General features: G+C 37.1%; 6 protein-coding genes across 6 annotated transcripts; 3 read left to right on the top strand and 3 right to left on the bottom strand.

Moving 5' to 3' along the window:
- Positions 1-52: 52 nt before the first annotated feature.
- On the bottom strand, positions 53-3,819 carry LOC122413221 (major facilitator superfamily domain-containing protein 12-like). Its single transcript, XM_043423415.1, has 7 exons — positions 2,923-3,819; positions 2,606-2,813; positions 2,263-2,471; positions 1,663-2,022; positions 1,154-1,304; positions 880-998; positions 53-642 (listed from the first exon to the last, which is right to left on the bottom strand). Exons 1-7 carry the CDS (start codon positions 3,227-3,229, stop codon positions 524-526), a joined length of 1,473 nt encoding a protein of 490 aa, XP_043279350.1. The 5' UTR covers positions 3,230-3,819; the 3' UTR covers positions 53-523.
- A 136-nt stretch (positions 3,820-3,955) lies between these two features.
- LOC122413226 (protein lethal(2)essential for life-like) lies at positions 3,956-5,136 on the bottom strand. The gene has a single exon (XM_043423421.1). The coding sequence runs from the start codon at positions 5,014-5,016 to the stop codon at positions 4,387-4,389; it is 630 nt and encodes a 209-aa protein (XP_043279356.1). The 5' UTR covers positions 5,017-5,136; the 3' UTR covers positions 3,956-4,386.
- A 1,609-nt stretch (positions 5,137-6,745) lies between these two features.
- LOC122413228 (protein lethal(2)essential for life-like) lies at positions 6,746-7,701 on the bottom strand. The gene has a single exon (XM_043423423.1). It carries the CDS (start codon positions 7,566-7,568, stop codon positions 6,990-6,992), a length of 579 nt encoding a protein of 192 aa, XP_043279358.1. The 5' UTR covers positions 7,569-7,701; the 3' UTR covers positions 6,746-6,989.
- A 1,401-nt stretch (positions 7,702-9,102) lies between these two features.
- LOC122413224 (protein lethal(2)essential for life-like) lies at positions 9,103-10,126 on the top strand. Its single transcript, XM_043423420.1, has one exon. It carries the CDS (start codon positions 9,256-9,258, stop codon positions 9,886-9,888), a length of 633 nt encoding a protein of 210 aa, XP_043279355.1. The 5' UTR covers positions 9,103-9,255; the 3' UTR covers positions 9,889-10,126.
- A 583-nt stretch (positions 10,127-10,709) lies between these two features.
- Positions 10,710-12,590, top strand: LOC122413223 (protein lethal(2)essential for life-like). Its single transcript, XM_043423419.1, has one exon. It carries the CDS (start codon positions 10,975-10,977, stop codon positions 11,662-11,664), a length of 690 nt encoding a protein of 229 aa, XP_043279354.1. The 5' UTR covers positions 10,710-10,974; the 3' UTR covers positions 11,665-12,590.
- Positions 12,591-13,970: 1,380 nt separating this feature from the next.
- LOC122413227 (protein lethal(2)essential for life-like) lies at positions 13,971-15,249 on the top strand. The gene is made up of 2 exons (XM_043423422.1): positions 13,971-14,469; positions 14,752-15,249. Exons 1-2 carry the CDS (start codon positions 14,206-14,208, stop codon positions 15,094-15,096), a joined length of 609 nt encoding a protein of 202 aa, XP_043279357.1. The 5' UTR covers positions 13,971-14,205; the 3' UTR covers positions 15,097-15,249.
- The last annotated feature ends 201 nt before the right edge of the window (positions 15,250-15,450 follow it).

The following is a 15,450-nucleotide window of genomic DNA, read 5'->3' as shown; positions in this document are numbered from 1 at the left end:
ACTCGCCCTCGATAAAGCCTTCCGTCAAATAAGTACGCGCATTCCAACGTTGTTCAATCCTCTAAATTCCTTTTATATACAGATATATTGACGTATAAACAAATAAAGTATTATTACATAATATCATTCGATAAAATTTTATCAGATCTCGTTAAATTCTTTACTACGCGAAAGTATCATGATTGTATTCCATTTTTTATCGCACAGCGACATTGTTCTTCTTCATTAATAAAAATCAAACGAAATAAGTTAAGGCACCACTAGCTATAAAGGGATGATAAATTTAAAAATGTTTTTTCCCTCGCTCGAAATGCTTGAGGAATTCCTTAGCTAATATTACAACGATTTATTGTCGGTCAACCGATTGAACTTACTGTTGATAAATTTATTTTGGAGTTTTTTTCTGTTAAACTTCAGCGACTTGGTTAAAACATTTTGTTTTTTATCAGTCATTCGACTTGAGCGCTAAGTACCACGAGTCTGCTCGACGGAGCGTTAAATTACTAGCCTCTAAAAGTTTCTTTTAAAGCTCTTGCCGCGATGAAATGCTCGCGTTACTTGCGACCTCGTTATTTCTCATGGGCTCCTCACTTATCGTTGCGAACTGTTCCTCGCCTTCCAGCGTTCTGTAATCTGCGAATTCTGAAGCAACAATACCATTCACAGTCAAAATCATAAAAACGAAAGTTTCAAATCGAAATATAAATTGAAATCATTTTTGATGATAATTTTTTATCGAATAACGAACGCAATATTGAGTTTACACGGAGTTCGTAGAAAAAAAACTTTACAGTTGGTGCACGCTCGCACCAGAGTACAGCTGAAGGGTTGGCAATTCGTACGATTTTGACGAATGAAAATGAATCGCTTAATATTTACCATCTCCGGTCGGTTGGGCTTTTATCAGCAACATCATGAAAAATCCAAAAACGGCAGATCCACCACAAACGAAAGTCAGAATGTCCCTGTAATACATGGGACAGCTTTTGTCGCAGCGTCTGAAATAAAAACCAAACAGAAAAGAGTCAACGACGTTAAAAAAATAAAATATGAAGAAAATAACTTTTTATATGAAAATCAAATATTCTCCATAAAAGAAAGACAACGTAGAAATTCGTGGTTAAAAAATAAAATTGAAAGAAATTTATCTCACATATATTGAATAGCCATGACGAACAATCCGTTGGAAAGCTTGTCGGTGAAGCTCATAGCACCATATACAAAAGCTCCACTTTCGGTATTTTCGCCAATCAAGTCCGACGTTGTTCCGAGACTCGTGACCAACATTATTGCACCGCTGGCTCCTGAAGTAACAATTTTTTAACGTACATCAAGCAACTATTCACGAAACTTATTTTCGAAAAGCTATACGAAGATTGGCAATCGAAAGAAAAACCAAGAACGATTGATGAAAAATCGATCAATTCAACTATCAAGAGTCCATATGGTATATGAATATCTTTCCCCCCGAATTGTGGCTTTGATTTCTGGTAAATTGATAGAATAAAAATCTGAGGAACTATGAAAAAGTTATGTTAACGATAACTGAATTAATCACTTATTAAAAATGGAAATTAAAACAGTTCAAAATCAAACTTTCATGACATATTTTACTAAATATTGATGATATGATAAAGGAACAAAATTTAAAAAATTGCATACCTAAAAGAATCGAGACAGGATATATCTCATAAGTGGTGTAATTTTGTCCGCTGCCAAACCAAATCCATGTACATCCCAGGACACCGAGGACGACACCGATCGTGTAGGAAATTTTTCTCCCCAGTTTCGTATTTAATCTTTCGATGATCAAGGAAGTTACGAAACTACTGATGAATATCGCTAATGGTATAATAGCCAATCGCGTGGCTGGCAGATGCAAGCTCTCGTGAAGATACAACGGTACGTAAATTTGCGATATGTTTAAAAATAATCGTGTTGGCATGTAGACTCCAGCTACTTTGTACAATTGTATGTCCTTCAAGAGAGCCGATGCTGTTTTCGTAGTTCTTCGAGAATGTCCTGAATAATGTCAAAATTATTATGATTTTTGTGGACATCATTATTGCGAAAAACATTGTATGCTTATTTTTACAAATTTTAGTTTTAAAATTCACACAGCAACTTTAATTGTAAATTCTACTTCTTTCACTTGATTTAATTCACATAAGTGCCTAAAACGTTATATCAGGGAATTTTGATCCTGATTTATGTGCTCTCATAACAAAAAATTCTTGGCCAGAGAAGATGTAAATTTCTTACCCGAAGACACATCAGGCTGTCCTTCTCGAACCATCAAGTGAAAAACTAATGACGTTACAAAACCGACAGACAATCCTATCAGCATTATAGTCTGAAACTTTGGTGCATCTGCGGGACCTATTTGGACGTCGGGAGAATCGCTTGTTATGTGTAAAATACCCCACGTTATGCAGTATACAAGCACATTCGAGAATACTGTGAATGTGTATCTGAAATAATAATATTCCAATGTTACATCAATGATCCAAATAATAATGCTCAATTTACTGTATTTCTCAAGAGCGTGATTCATTTCCTTAATTTTTTATTCAGCGTCATAATCAATAAGAAAAATCAATAGTACCTGATAGCCGTGAGTTCGATTCTTTCGTGTTTTGTGGGTGTAAGATCTGGTATGAGTGACAAGTGGGATATCTGTACAGAAGCCCATCCAAATTGGAAAATAATGACAAAGGCAGCATAGTAAAAAAGTTGGGCCCAATGATGAGTATTTTCACAACCAGCGCATCGTGAGAAAATAAATGGAAAGGAGAAGATGACGCAGACCGTACCTATAAGTAACAAAACATTAAAATATATACATGAAGTACAATTGGATTTTAGAAAATTTTTGATGTCTTATTTAAAGTATTCAAAAAACATTTTATAACATTAACTTACCCAAAAGATGCCACGTCTTTCGTCTACCATATTTACACAGCCAGAAGTCGTCATTTATATCCGAATGAATTCCAACAAAGGGAGTTGCAAGAGCATCTGCAACTTGACCAATGAATAAAACTACTCCCGACAAAACAGCACTGAAGCCCAGGACGTAGTGAAAATAAACTATAAGATAGGTGAACCACATGGATGCGCAAATGTCATTGAGAACATGACCGACGCCATAGGCAAATTTTTGTTTCCTCGTCAACAACCTGACGATCTCAGTATAATCATTTTCCACCGAGTTCCCAGAATTCTCCATGATAACAGTAATTTTTTAATGGAATATAAAATTGTGAAGATCCGATGACGGGTGACAGTATCGAGCTCATGAATAACCACTATTCCAGGAACGTCTTTCCTTTTTCAAGAAATTCGTATGATTGAAGAATGAAAAAACGAACGATGACTTTTCATGACAATCGCGTATTTATCCACACACGGTTTTCGTTGTTACCGCGATAAAAATTTTTGGGCTCACCCATTATTTAAATATTCCTATACGAAATCGTATATCTAGACGCATCAAAAATTTTGAAAACCTCGTGAAACATAACCTCCTCCGACTAGCAACACGAAAATGAACTCTCATAACAACTCATGCCAGCGCGTGACATATGCTATCTCTACACTCATGGGTATGTATCATGTCACACCGAACGTCAAAAACATCAAGATTATCCATCACGTGCATTTGCTGACCGTTGCTCCTCCTGCGACTAACCAACACCGTGTCAATGAAATTTTTTTTCCTTATTTCGATTTATTACGAAAAACAAAACACGCAATCTCGTGTTTCGTGCACATTGGTCTGTATATACAACACGCTATTGACACAATTTCGTTTTTAAATTCCATAAAATAAAACAATCGTGACTAAACTTTTAAAGAATTTTTCAAACTTCTATCCAGTAAAACACTCAAATTGTCTTGGAATAAATACGGTCATTTAATGATTGAGTAAACGAAAAAACGGATGGAAAAATGATTTAATTTATTTCATCCATTTATTGTGAAAAAAACAGTCAATTTTTATTATATGTTTACATTATTCAAGAATTTACATTTTATGTAGTTTTCACTTAAAATACGACGAAATGAAATAGTATTACAGAAGATGGGGAACGCTGGGAATAATATTCAGTAATATCATCAGATGACAAAGATACATTTCTATCTGTGAAAAGATGGAATTTGTACAGTTTTTACAGTCTTGAATTCTTTTTCTCTTACATTAGAAAAAAAAAGCAATTTTTTCCTTAGAAAAATTAGACTTTTCAGCTTCTCTCTCATATAATGGTACTTATGTGATAAGGAAATTGAACACAAGAGACAAATAAGATAAAAAAAAAAAAGGAACGTATGAAAAAGATGAAAACAGGTGACGCTTAGAATGCTAAGTAAAGGAACATTCATGAATTACGCAGCCTTTACATTTTTGGACGCTTTTTCCTGGGCTCTGGTAGTAGTCTTCTGTGTTTCAACGGTTTTCGGTGCGTCGCCATCTTGGATAGCCGGCTGTCCGGTATTCTCGATCTGAATAACCCGTTCCTTTTTATCCTTTGGATCATGTTTCCTCGGAGCTTCGATACTGAGGACACCATCCGAAGAGAGAGACGACTTCAGTTGATCGATGTCACACTGTTCGGGCACGAGATATTTGCGAACGAATTGACGAGATATCCAGCCATGTTCGTCTTGTTTCTCCTCGTGTTTGCCCTCGATGATGACGTTACGATCTACGACTTTGACACTCACTTCCTCCGGTGAGAATTGTTGAACGTCAAGACTAACTAGAAATTTGTCTTTGTCGGCTCGTACAGTTGAGGTACCGCCAGAACGACGATGCATCAAACTTTTCTCATACGGATGGTAATGGTGAAGACGTCGCCCTACACTTGGTCTTATAACGAGAACTTCAGGCTCCGGTGCAATCGCTGATCGTATCAAATCCGTCGACAATGGCAGTCCAAAATGTTGGTCAGAAATTCGATGTGGACGATCCAATTCATCCCACCAGTTTGAGAACAGCATTGGTATCAACGACATGATGATGCTTGTAGTTATTATTCACCGTAGACGCGAAGAGAAAATGTTTTGTAAACACTGTAATATGAGTTGTATACTCGAGCGATTATTTTTTCTTACTGATTGCCGCTGCCACCGCCCTCCGAGTTTATATACTCGCCGGCTACATCAGCGCTGTGCGGTGAGCGCTTCGCTCAGCTTCACGAGACATCCAGAATGTTCGCACAATATCGCGCATATTCTAGAAGCTGTGTAACGGTTTACGCGGGATTTTTATTTTCGTTACTACTTTTGTCGATGCTCGGTATTTCACCCTCCGTATGACAATTGTTTTTTGAAGTTTTCTCTTTTTTTTTTCAATCCAAAGTAATCGAGAAGTTTTGTAACTTTCTACTATTCCGATAATCATATTACGATTGAAAAAAAATCGAAGGAAATTCATCGTGTGTCTCCCGTCCACGCGTGTCCAAACGGTTTTTTATACAAACTAAGATTTCACGTTCACGGGCTATTATAATTACTCCTATAATACTTTTGAAAAATAATCAACCTCATATGGATTCCACTTATTTTTTCAAGAATTTATTTATTCAAATCTTCAAAAAAAAGCACTTACTTTTTTCCCTCTTTTTCATGCAAGAATGTTCTGGAATCATTGAAATATCTCGACACATTCTCCATTACGCTTACGAATTTTCGTGAATCATTCGCCGAATTTTCCTATTACCCATAACAATTTGGAGTCTTCCAACCTATATATTTTATAAAATGAAAAGTTTTCAAAAACTATATTTAAATGGAATGAAATTATTTAATTTTAAAATTTCAAATGGATAAAAATTGAAATTTTCATATTATACATTCGTCCAACGACAACTCGAATGAAACAGAATTGAAAAAAAAAATGTAAAAATTTCCCACAAGTTCATAATATTTTCTCGCACTTACACGAGTGCTTGAAAGTTATTCAATCTGGGGTAGTAAAACCAAGCCAGAAAGATCAAGAAGGATAAGGGGTGTCATTTTTCATCAGCACGAGGTACGCACTGACCATTTACGCATTTTCTTACGCCGTGTTGGATTTCCATTCTGCTGGGATGCAATTTTTTATCCTTTGTATAATAATCACAATTATTTTTTCATTTGCTAAGCAACCATTTTATTTTACTTTAAACATATTTTCTTTCCCTTTTCATCACGAAATCTTCATGATAATTTACGTATTTCTATTGTTAACCAAATAATTTTGCGCGTCAAACAAATTGTAACAAGCACATTTTCGGGCTGTCTGCATGGCCCTGGACTTTTATGCGTGTGTACGTGTGTGTGCATGCGCCGGTCGGGTACCTCGTGAATTCGCGCATGTCTGTACAGTCGCGACGTCTAACACTGAAAAAGCGAACTAAATTTGAAAATATTTTCCAACTGACATATTTTTTTCCCGGCCGGGCAACCATTCTGCGCGCGGTTAAAAAAATGCTCATCTACGCATCAAATAATGCGGTCTACGAAAACGTTCTGACAATTTTTTCAGCAATTAAAAATTCGAATTGAAACTTCAAGCCTCTTTGGAATTAACGTTATTTTTGCAATTTTCAATCTGAACATTTTTAAATATAGGTAAAGTAGTAGTGTTAAAAATCCGAGATGAAAATAATCAAACGATCTGTCAAAAATTTAGTTTTAAGATTGAATTGAACTCGATAACGATAAGTGATAGTAGGATAGGGTAAATAAACAAAACACAATATTTTTTTTTTTCAATTTCTTTTTCTGTTTTTATTATAACGGACTTACTTATACAAAATTTTTGTCAACACTAAAATATACCATTTACAGCCATTTTGTTCAACATATGGAATTTGTAGGAACATACAAAATTTTAATGACGTAACAAGAGTAAGGAAATGAAAATAATATACGAAAAAAAATGTTGATGGATAAAATGATAATCAATGGCGGACTAGCGAAAAATGTTAGTAAATTTTGTAAGTTCACTGTTTGGCAGATAGTTTGTGTGATTCTTGTTCTTGCTCCTGTTCGTTTTCGATGGCTGGTTTCCCGGTGTGTTCAATCGGTATGGGTTTGACACGTTTGCTTTCCAGAGATTCAGGTTTTCTTGGAGCTGAGATCGTAAGGACACCATCGGAGGAGAGAGTCGACGTAGTTTGTTCAGGATCGCACTGCTCGGGCACCATGTATTTTCGAACGAAATGTCTTGACACGATGCCATGATCGTCCCGTTTCTCCTCATGCTTGCCCTCGACCACGATGAAATTGTCCTGGACTTTAACCTGAATCTCTTCGGGTTTGAATTGTTGGACGTCCAGGGCAACGTGAAATTTGTCCTTGTCGTTTTTCACCATCGACCAACCTTTTTCAGCTTCTCGCATGAGCTCGGCCCAAGGACGATAATAATTCGGTTGGAATCGGCGCTCGATGAATGACGGTGGCATGAGATCTTCGGGTCTCACCATTAACCCAAAATGTTGATCCATCAGTCGATGCGGACGTTCGAGAGCCTCCCACCAATGAGAAAATAACTTCGGTACGACACTCATTCTTGAACGCATTTGAAAATTTTACACTTCTTTACAAGATTTTTCGTTGGTTTTTTTGATAGATGTACGTTTACCGTACTGAGAATGTACACTTTGTGGTAATATTCACTTCGATTTTTGTAACTTATCTGAAGGCTCCGAGCCGGCCGGTGCGCTTTTATAGTAACGCTCCCGCCACTCGCTACCGATGGCGCTAGCGTACTGAAACGCACTCTCAACGCGAACGTGTATGAGAGAGACACAATGTGTTTTCCCTTCGGTAACGTTCCCGAAATTTCGAGCTTGCGCTCTACTCACGAACGGTGAATTTGAAGCGCAAATTATGATGCTGCAAGTGAACGAATTCTATGATACTTTAATTTCGTTTGAGTGATTGATAAAATAAAAATATTATCGAATAAATAAATAAAATATTTCAATTAAATGATTTTTGTCCTCGTTCAAAAACGGTATCTCAACAGAAAAATCGATATTTCTCCTTCTAGAACTTTCGGTGTCATTATATTTTACGATAGTCTTCTACGCAGTGCGTTTTTTCTTATAGCAATCAATATCTGAAGAAGAAAATCTGACGGTTATGTTTTTCCTTCAAAAAACATTGCGATGTGATTTGTAATTGAAATTAAACCGGATTTTCGTTGCCACGTACTAAAAAGTTATTCTCCTTCGTGTCATCAATTAATTAATAAAAAGTATAAAATTCTCCGAGGAGATATTGAATTTTATAAAAAAAAAGATAACTCTGCTTGAAAATAATAATATTTAACAAATCGATTTACACGAGGTTCGATGATTTACCAAGTAGTTTTCTCTGAAAAAGTGGGGACTCGAATAATCCGGAATGTTCCGCCTGCATAGAGAAGGGTTTTTGGGATAAAAATTTTTCACCGATTTTCAAAGATTCTGCGAAAAATATCATTTCCTTATATAGAAATTTTCGAAATGGAAATAATTCATCGTTTTCGAAGCTTCTGGAGTTATAAATCATTCGCATACCTTGAAATTTGACTATTAGAATAATCTTAGATAAGGACGGTTATCTAAATATTTATAGAAATTTCGAGAAAAATCTTATTCTCAAACGCACTATTTGCAGTGGCTGCAAAAAGTATTCTAAAAATTTTTCTATCTAAAGTGTACGAATACTTTGTTATATTGAGTGTATTGAAAAACACTCACGGTATTTTCAAACGAGATTCCTTGTTTACTTAAGGAATTCTGTCCATTTTTGTCCCTACGTTTCAAGTATGTGTACATCTGTATATACAGTTAGATAAGATGAGCCAAAAATAATAGACTAATCTAGAACATTCGACCGTGCACTCGATGTCTCCACTGCTGAGAATATTTTTTACGTCGTTCGTAACAAGGGAATAATGAAAACCGTTTTATGTCGCTATGTGTTTGTGCGTGTGTGTGTGCTTCGCGTGTGAATCGATAGGCTAGCAACCGAAAATTCTGGCAGCGTGAAGAAGGTTCTAGCAATTTCGCCGGCCGGCTGGAAACGATACTAGCGCCACTCTCACCGAGACAAAAGACGCTGCTCGAAGCCGGGAGCGATCAGTCGTGAACGAGCGAGCATTGAAATATCTCGACAGAATTTGCGAAAGCAAAAACTAATAAGAGTGAGCGAGAAGATAAGTCGTTGACGAAACAATTTAAGAATTTACAAAGAAAAACCAAACATCGAAAAATCATCATGTCTCTCATTCCGTTGTTGTACTCGAACTGGTGGGAAGATCTCGAACATCCGCACAGTTTATTGGACCAGCATTTTGGACATGGAATCTATCCGGACAATTCGACTTATACACATCGAAGACATCACCCATCATCGTACTTGAGTTTGCTGGCTCCAAGGTCGACGTCGGGGTTGACATCGAGATGCCCGGCCACAAGCATGTACATTCGACCTTGGGCAGATTTGTTGCGTCAAGACCAAGGCGGAGTATCGACCGTGAAAGCTGACAAAGATTCGTTCCAAGTTTCTCTGGACGTTCAACAATTTGCACCGGAGGAAATCGATGTTAAAGTGGTCGACAAGATGATCGTGGTCGAGGGTAAACACGAAGAGAAGCAGGACGAACATGGGTGGATCTCGCGACAATTCTCACGACGCTACATCGTACCCGAGCAGTGCGACATCGATCAGGTCGTCTCGAAACTCTCATCCGACGGTGTTCTCTCGATCACGGTACCGCGCAAAGAACTTCCCAAGGTCACCAACGAGAGGTCCATCAAAATCGAGCACACTGGAAAACCAGCGGTTCGTGAAAACGGTGAAGTCAAATCTGTTAAAAACTCGGAAGCTGCCAAAGAAGCCGAGAAATAAAAGTCTGATTATTTCCTAACATTATACTACTTTAAATATCTTCGTATAATACCTCGCTGACGCTTTTTTCACTATTTCGACGAAACCTTATATTCATGTTGACTCACTATCTTAGATTCAATGTCATTGCATTTATTAGAAACAAAAATTATCGATTTAGCGAGCATAAGATGTCGAAACTTGTCTTTCTTTGTATGTAATATGACGAAAATAAAATAAAATTATAAACAACGTAAAATACCCCAAGTGTCTGTGTCTTTCTTTATTTCTTCGTAATAGCAAAATAAAAAAGTCGAAAAAATTCACGAATGTGTTCATCCGATGTCGTTATTGAACAAAAGTTAACCTTGTTCTCCGGTGCTGCGAGCAACAATGCGAATTTCACATCCTTTCTTCATTCTTTTCAGTTATACACGAGATCAAATTTGAAAAAAATTAAAATGAGTAATTTAATGATGTTAAGATTACACCGATCCTTTGTTCTACTGAAAGTGAGCTCAAGCTTTTCAATTCGTGTAACAAAATACGGTTCAAAATGGTTGCTATTTAGCGAATATGTAATTTCATAGGGCGTGTTTATTTCATGAACAGACCTCAGGCTGACGACAAAGATTCTTCAAAAAAAAAAAAAAGACCGTTGAGTTTTGTTTTGTACGGGCATATATGTATGTGTGTACACACACCGCTCTGCCAAACTCGCTTCGCCGGCGAGGATATTTTCTACAGGGGAGTTACTGCTATACATAGAAAGCCGGTTGCTGTGCTGTCATTTATATTTCCTCCCCACTTTTACGGGGAGAGTCAGTCGTAGTAGATTCAAACTTCCAAGACTGCACACATACGTGAACGTGCAGACTCATACTTTTACTCGGGATGCTTTTATAAAGAGATATTTTTCGACGCCGAAGTACTCAAGACTACAGTCACCTAACAGCCTTTCGGAAACGAGGGTACAGATTTAGCGTAAACACGAATTTTTTTTATTCAAAGATTGGATCACAGCGACGGGGAGCATTTTTCACTGAATTTCAATAAAAAGTATCGAGGTTAATTATTGATACAAGTGTGATCGTGTTTTGTCGAACAATGTCTCTGATACCGATGCTGTATTCGGATTGGTGGGAGGACCTTGATCGTCCTCACAGTCTGCTTGATCAACATTTCGGTTTACCGGCTGATCCAGAGGAAATTTCATCGCAACGTGCCGTTGCGATGAACCGTCACGCTGAGAATCTCGGTTATCCGTTTTTTCGTCGTATGCGAAGACGCCATCATCCCTTTCATCACGCGCTAGCACGAAAGCTTGCGAATAACAACAAAGGCGGCGGCCATAACAATACCGACCGAGATAAGTTCGTCATAAATTTGGACGTCAAACAGTTTGGTCTCGATGAAATAGTCGTTAAATTGATCGAAAAGAGCGTCGTCGTTGTCGATGCCAAACACGAAGAAAAGGAGGACGAACACGGCTGGATTTCAAGACAATTTACACGAAAATACAACGTGCCACCTTATTACGACACCGAACAGATCGAATCATTCCTATCGTCCGATGGAATTCTCACGATTACAGCCCCAAAGAGAAAATCTCTCGCAGACACTGAGAAATTCATAAAAATCCAATACACCGGCGAGCCAGCTGTTTTCGACAAACAAAACTCGAAATCGCCCGAAGCAGGTCATGTCGAAGAATTTAGTCGCAACCATCCACAACAGAGGGCTCCACATATGAGTCAACAGCAGCGCGGTAAAAAAATCAACGTCAAGGGCATTTAGGGGAAACTCAGCCGTTCTACACTTTCGTTACGTACAGACACACACATACAAATACCCTTTTATGGATGTACATGATCCGGTGAAGTCGAAACATTTTTCTCTTGTATTCTCATTATTACAATTAATTGAGCAAATGATGATGAAAATTTTCAGTGCTTTGAGTACTTAAACACATTTATCTTGTACTTTTTTTGTTGTGCTCCCGCCTCGTTTTATCAGAGACATTCTTCCCGATAACGTTGTAAGCGAAACGATAAAAAAAAAAAAAAAAAAAAACTTGACGTAAAAATTTGATCGAAATTTCACTGTTTGGTGAGTGCTGATAAAAAAAGTGAGTGGGATGGTCTTCATATGTTTTGGATACCTCGCATCGTGAATGCTCTGGAAGATTCTCGAAGGTTTCCAGACACACGCGTGAATTAGGGTGATAAAAAAATCAATTTTTTTTTTTTTTTAAATCTTTTATATTCACTAGTTGCATTAACGTATATAATGAAAAAACCCGAGCCCGGATATTAACATTTAGGGGTTGCTCATCGACATTTTCTATTTCCCGTTCAAATAACACGAGGAAACAGCTTTTATAACACAGCAACATATCAAGAACAATCGATGGCGCTACAATTGGTATAAAATTGTCAGCCATGTTGTTTATTCTAGGTTGGTCTCCGTTCTAGTGAATAACTCAGATTCTATTTTTATTATTTTCTATCCTAGTTCTCGCTCATTCATGTCTCTGCGAGAAAGCATTGATCAGCTGTTCGTTGCGTCAACCGTTATATTGAACAGGTTTTACACGACAGGCGCCGGGGCGCCTCGTATTAAGTGTTCAAGCGATGAAATTGGCATATTATATATAATAATAAAAGAACTAATTGTATTTACGATTAAAAAGAAAATAAAATAAATATCATCTTGAAATCTCAGGTGTATGTTCAACTTTTTGCGGATGCCATAATATTATGCACGAAACAATAAAATTGCAGTCGTGATGAATTAATTAACACTCGAGTTCGAATGCGCCGCAGTAAAAAAAACAATAATTATTCATGTTAACGTTGGATCGAAATTGACGGATATTTTGAGAAATTTCTAGAACCAACTGAATTATCTGGAATATAGAAATCCCTGGGGAATTCTAGAAATTTCGAGTTCTGTTTATATAATGAACTGGCTTTTGGAATGAATTCAAAATGTTGTTGATTCGTCACAGAATTTTTCATCGTTGCGTATTGTCATGACGACGCTGTTGACTTTACAAAAATATCAACTGTGAATCAAGCTTCGAGAAAAAACGGTCAACTCATGCATGCAAAAAAGAGGTGTGTCTCATCATCGTCGGAGACAGAGCCAGGAGGATAACGAACCTGCATGGTTAATAATAACAGCTGATAGAAAATATACGGCTGTCTCTTCTCGCATCGCTCGCTTATTCATACTTTTCGCTACAGGGCATACGGCATATACATACTATACTGAACAGTTCGATCGACTCGACTGAAGCATCACCGCCATAACCCAACAAGCACTACAAGCAGTCGATAGAAAAACGACGAATGTTCTCGACCGCTCCTAAACTAGCGAGGGCTAATACGCAGTTTGTTTTCAATGCGCAGTTATAAGAATCGGCTCTGACATTATACGAGAATTAAATTTATATGGCGATGTCTTGGGTTTGGTAAACTATTTAAAAAATAAAAGTAGAAATATCTCGCTTCATGGAGAATATTTCAACAGCAACAGCAATTTTTTTTAAAGATCGATGGAAAATTCGAGATTTTTCTGAATCTATGAACTTTCGAAATTTCTAGTAAATTACAGAACGCATTGTAAAATTCTCGATGGTTCAACACCATTTCAGAAGCAATGTTTTATTTCTTTTTTAGGAATATTAGAAAAATTGAAATAATTATTTAATTTTTAATTATAATGAAACTGTTCTAACAATAAGCTGATCAAATCACTATAGTATAAGATAAGTAAATAAAAGAAACGCAGCAGCAGAGGAGTGTCGGACGCGTCGAAGAAATTTCTAGTTGAAATTTCTACCGTTGCGTTTGCTGCTTTTGCTATATCAAAGTAACCAAACCTAACCCGTTTAAAATTCGTTCAAATGTGACAGAGGGGAGAATCTCGAAGATTTAAATTGTGGCAGTTAAGTTTTAAATAAGGGATCAACATCAGCCTTTGAATAAGTGCCAGTTTTTTCCATTCGTGGCGTTGTATTCCTTTCAGTTTCGTTTGTTCAGATCGCGAATAATCTCGAAAGTTCCACGCCGGCCGGCTCGTCGCTATATAAGCGCAGCGTTCGTTCCATACCGGCATCAGTATACGAACAAACGTTAAGAGTGACACATCGAAGTCTAAGCCTAGAGCTTAAACCTATTTCTCACGCTTCGTCAAAACTTTTAAACATCTACAAAGTCTATATAAAACGAATTACGACGAATATTTGAATCTGACCGAAGAATTGCTTATTAAAACTCCACTTCGAATCTTAAATTCTGTCTTCGAAAAGTTAACTAATAAACAAAACCAACAATGTCTCTCGTACCATTGCTGTTCTCCGACTGGTGGGAAGATCTGGATCGCCCTCACAGAATCTTCGATCAAGATTTTGGATTGGCCCTGAGACCTGAACAACTATTGAGTCCGCAAGTTCTCGACAATCTTGTTCTTTTGCCATCTCGTGATCGCTCAAATGCTCGGCATCCTCTTCTGTACCTGCGTCAACGCATGAACGACTTGGCGAAAAGCAGCAATACCGGTACTTCGACCGTTAAAGCTGACAAGGACAAGTTTCAGGTATGTAATTCCATGCAGTAATACAAAAAATAAATTGAGATTAAAGTTTAATCTAGTCAAAAGTGATAGTATTCAGTAATTTTTGTTAGAAAAATTCCGCTTTGTGATGATAAAACTACTATTATTTGTGGTGAATTCGCAATCCAATTTATTTCCGAGTTTTTCCCACTTAATTTCTTTGTCCAATGTCATCCAAATTGATAGTAAATCGAGTTTGTGTTTGCAAACTCGTTATTATGAAACTATTCAATATCTAATGAGAATTTTGGTTGATTTTTGCAGGTGATTTTGGATGTCCAACAATTCAAGCCTGAAGAAATAAACGTCAAGGTGGTGGACAAATTTGTGACTGTTGAAGCTAAGCACGAGGAAAAACAGGACGAGCACGGATGGATATCCCGTCAGTTTGTGCGAAAATATATGATTCCAGAACAATGCGATGTTGAGCAAGTCACCTCAACACTGTCATCCGATGGTGTTCTCAGTATCACTGCACCTCGTAAAGATGTTCCGAAGCTGGAAAATGAGAGATCGATCAAAATTGAACATACTGGAAAGCCGGCTATCCAGGAAACACCCAACGAAACCAAAAAGAATGAAAAAACCGAGAAAGCTGTGAAGAAATAAAAACTTTCTCTTTTCATTTAACCTGCTAGAGTTCAACTCGCGTGTTCCTAAAATTCGTTGTCATTATTGCTTTCATTTATCGATGTAATAAGTTTCTTGTAAGTTTTGTTTAAGGAATTTATAATAAAGAAAAAAACCTGAATAAATAAAAAATTGTTCATCTATTTCATTTGCTTCACCCTCATACTTGGTACGGAATATGCTTTCATTACTCGAATAAGTTCATAGTCCGAAGAGATAGATTTTGAAAACCAATCAAATGCTAAAAAATTTACCGTTCTTGGTGATATTTGTATCCATGTTCATAAAATTGGTAATAATTTTGGTTAATCGTAAGTCTTCATTTGGCAAAGA

This window comes from Venturia canescens, chromosome 7 (assembly GCF_019457755.1).
Source record: "Venturia canescens isolate UGA chromosome 7, ASM1945775v1, whole genome shotgun sequence".
Classification (NCBI taxonomy): domain Eukaryota; kingdom Metazoa; phylum Arthropoda; class Insecta; order Hymenoptera; family Ichneumonidae; genus Venturia; species Venturia canescens.
This window is presented reverse-complemented; position numbering and strand designations above follow the sequence as displayed.